The sequence below is a fragment of the Notothenia coriiceps genome, unplaced genomic scaffold (assembly GCF_000735185.1).
Source record: "Notothenia coriiceps isolate Sejong01 unplaced genomic scaffold, NC01 NC01_scaffold00014057, whole genome shotgun sequence".
Lineage (NCBI taxonomy): Eukaryota > Metazoa > Chordata > Actinopteri > Perciformes > Nototheniidae > Notothenia > Notothenia coriiceps.
Window position 1 is genome coordinate 2,129 of NW_011346758.1, and position 3,745 is coordinate 5,873.

The following is a 3,745-nucleotide window of genomic DNA, read 5'->3' on the forward strand; positions in this document are numbered from 1 at the left end:
TACTTCTACTTTTACTCAAGTACAAGTTCTGAGTACTTCTACTTTTACTCAAGAACAAGATCTGAGTACTTCTACTTTTACCCAAGAACAAGATCTGACTCAATTACAAGTTCTGAGTATTTCTACTTTTACTCAATAACAAGATCTGAGTACTTCTACTTTTACTCAAGTACAAGTTCTGAGTACTTCTACTTTTACTCAAGAACAAGATCTGAGTACTTCTACTTTTACTCAAGTACAAGTTCTGAGTATTTCTACTTTTACTCAAGTACAAGTTCTGAGTATTTCTCCCACCTCTAAACTTTTAAATCTCATTTCCTGAGTGTTTCCTGTCTGTGGGGTTCAGGGAGCTGAAGGAGAACAAGGAGATGCTGGAGTTTCGGGGAAACTCGGAGCGAAGGGTCTGCAGGCCGCGACTGTGAGTATCTGCACAGATTCATGAATGACGACACTTTAATATGAAATGAAAAAGTAATTGAACCTGAATGTCTTCCAGGGATCCAAAGGTGAGAACGGACCCGATGGAGAGACGGTGAGAGATTATTCCATCAAATACAACTTCATCTGTAAAGCATTTTAAAACCTCCAGACCAAAGTGCTGCCGCACAGAGAAATAAGTAAACACATGAAATCAGAAATCACACATCTCCGCTCACAGAACATCACACAAGTTAAAGAAACTAGAAGTGTTGCGACCATTGGATATAAGAGCACCAGATGAACGTCATAACATCTACTGTGGACACTTTTTTCAAATCTGTCCAATCCAGATGATCCAGAGTCCCCTAAATCTTCCAGATCGACCCAGAATTAATCAAAAAGAGTACACACATTGCCATTTTTGGTTAAATCTGTCTTATTTGATCCTGGAAATGTCAGAAATGGACTCGGCCTCCTCAATAGCCCCCAAAACCACTCCAAAACTGTCCAAGCTATAATGGTAATTAATGCTATTTACTCAACTTGTGCTACTGGTGCAAATGTCCCAACATATGCGCTGGAGACCCTGCTATACATTTCTAATATAAAAACATTGGTGTCAGCATCTCCGGGTTCACAGCAGGACTCTATGAGCTGCTACCAGACTGTAATCAATCACATGCTGTTAAGTTGTTCTGATAAATAATCCCGTCTTCCTCCTCTGGGTGTGTCCCCTGCAGGGCTCAGCAGGAAGGACGGGCATCAAAGGTGTGAAAGCCCCAAAGGTAATTTGTTTACAGTCTGATGATAAAACTGTTCCTCCATATGTTCACTTCCTCTTCCTCCACACCTGCCGGGTTTCACTGATGTCAGTTTTCTCTCCTTTCAGGGCGGCGTGGGAGACCGTGGAGACAAAGGACAGGTGTTTACTCTATTTACTTCCTAATGTACCCTGACGTCATAGAAATACACACTAATGCAGTTTCCTCAGCACGCTCTGCTTTGACCCAATCCTCTATGACAGAAGACAAAAAGGTCTGACACACGACGGCAGGCCAGCCCTCTTTCACAGACTCCTAAGAGAGAGATTTAAATCCAAACCATTCAAGAAATCTAAGAAAAGGAACATTATTACAATAAGCAAAGCAGATGTTCAATTGTGTTATATTTGACATCTTAGTTATCCTTATGTATCAAATGAATACACGTTTGATTGGCTGTTATGATGATACTTTGTAGAGTGTATGTAAAGAAGTAACAGGAATAGACAGAAGGTTTTATATTGTATAAGACAAACCGATATACTCAATGTAAAGCCTGGGTGATAGGAACAGATTGTTAAACAGCTGTGTAATAAATAAGAGGTTCAAAGGCTTGTCATATTCACAGCTGGGGTCGATGTGCAATGGAAGTCCCAAGCTCCTTCAACGGTGCAAAATAATATACATAAATAAGACCTAAAGCAATAAAACATAGTGATTGAATCTTGATGTTAAAATAGAATGGAGTGTGCAGATATGTGTGGGAACAGACCAGCTGTTAGAGAAATCTCCCTGGTCCCCGGCTTGAGCTTGAATCTCTGGATCCATGTATCTGTGATCCTCTCCAGAATGGAAGTAGTCATCACATACAGAGCATCAACTAGTTCCTGAACAGTGTCCTTCACATGCTGATATCCAAGAGAGGGAGTTCCACAGTCACAAGATGGAGGAATAGAAAGCAGTATTCAATGTTTACTTCAGATTAGCTCCACGTCAGAAATGATCATGCTTGTCATATGTCTCTCTCCATAGAGGCTGAATCATCATGTTAATCACATAGCTATCATATGCCTCAAACAGTCCTGATGCTCTTCTAGGTAATCACACATCCTGTCATGTTCACAGCTACAGTTGGGATACCTTTGTTATCATGTTACTCTCATGTTGGAAGAGGACATTCAGTGTTTTCACAACACCAGTTAAAATGGTTTCCCTCCTTTGTTTCGCTCCCTGTTCTCTCACAGCGTGGCCCTCGAGGAACTGTGGGGCGCAGCGGCCTCTCCGGACCCCTCGGCCCCCCCGGGCTCCCGGGAACCAGAGGAGAGCTCGGGGCGCTCGGAGACCTCGGTGTTCGAGGCCAGGCGGGACCTAAAGGAGCTCCAGGCCCCTCCGTGAGTATTTCTATCTGATTGAGCTATATCCACGTTTCTGATCATATTGTTCATTGTTCATGAAAGAAAAAGGGTTTAAATAAAAATGTTATAGATTGTTTTGGAAGGAAACGAAGGAGACCAATAGAGAGGTGCAGAAACAAGTCTTAAAACCGGGAAATACATTGAACTACTTCCTGTTCCCTCGTCTTGAATCATTATTTCTTTGAACATGTTTTTGGTTGGATGCCTTAAATAAGGTCTGTGGGTTACACACCTGAAGAGGTTACCACACGTTGTTCTACGACTTTAAATACCCCACTCACGAAAGTCAGCAGCTTCTATGTGTCATAAAAGAGCAGGAACTTTGATGGCAAACACTGATGGTTTATTATGGAGTTAACGACCAGAGAATTCACAAGACATGTACCACGCCCAGACCCATGTATTTAGCTGGTTCTGTGAGAATAGGGAGACAAAACACTGAGATCAGCCCAAGGTCGCAGGCCTGTGCTCAGCGAGGGCAGTTTAACTGATGAACTGGGTCAAAGGTATCTAGGAGAATATTTCCCCCCCACAGTGACGGGGTGTTTTGTGTCTGCAGGGTCCTGGTCTGACGGATGAGCAGGTGCTTCAGCTCTGCAGAGGCGTGGTCACCGCCCAGATCTCCCAGTACGCCTCCTCCATCCGGGCCAAGTGCTCCCAGGGCTGCCCCATCAACAACCGGACCCTCATCGGACCCCCGGGGGGGACGGGGCCCCTGGGGTCAGCGGGAAAAACTGTAAGACTCTATTATTATTAGAGGTGGGAAGTAGTGGAGTACAAATACTTTCTTACTGTACTTAAGTACATTTTTCTGGTATCAGTACTTTACTCCACTTACTTCTTACATTTTGAATCCAAATACCTGAACTTTCTACTTCTTACATGTTGAACACAAATACCTGTACTTTCTACTTCTTACATGTTGAACTCAAATACCTGTACTTTCTACTTCTTACATGTTGAACACAAATACCTGTACTTTCTACTTCTTACATGTTGAAACCAAATACCTGTACTTTCTACTTCTTACATGTTGAACACAAATACCTGTACTTTCTACTTCTTACATGTTGAACTCAAATACCTGTACTTTCTACTTCTTACATGTTGAACACAAATACCTGTACTTTCTACTTCTTACATGTTGAA

General features: G+C 42.5%; 1 protein-coding gene across 1 annotated transcript; it reads left to right on the forward strand.

Moving 5' to 3' along the window:
• Positions 1-323: 323 nt before the first annotated feature.
• LOC104948298 (collagen alpha-1(IX) chain-like) lies at positions 324-3,332 on the forward strand (the record flags this gene model as incomplete). The annotated part of the gene is made up of 6 exons (XM_010774496.1): positions 324-418; positions 497-532; positions 1,161-1,205; positions 1,310-1,342; positions 2,426-2,572; positions 3,156-3,332. Coding segments are annotated over 6 exons (533 nt in total), but the record flags the coding sequence as incomplete, so codon positions are not given.
• Between the last annotated feature and the right edge of the window lie 413 nt (positions 3,333-3,745).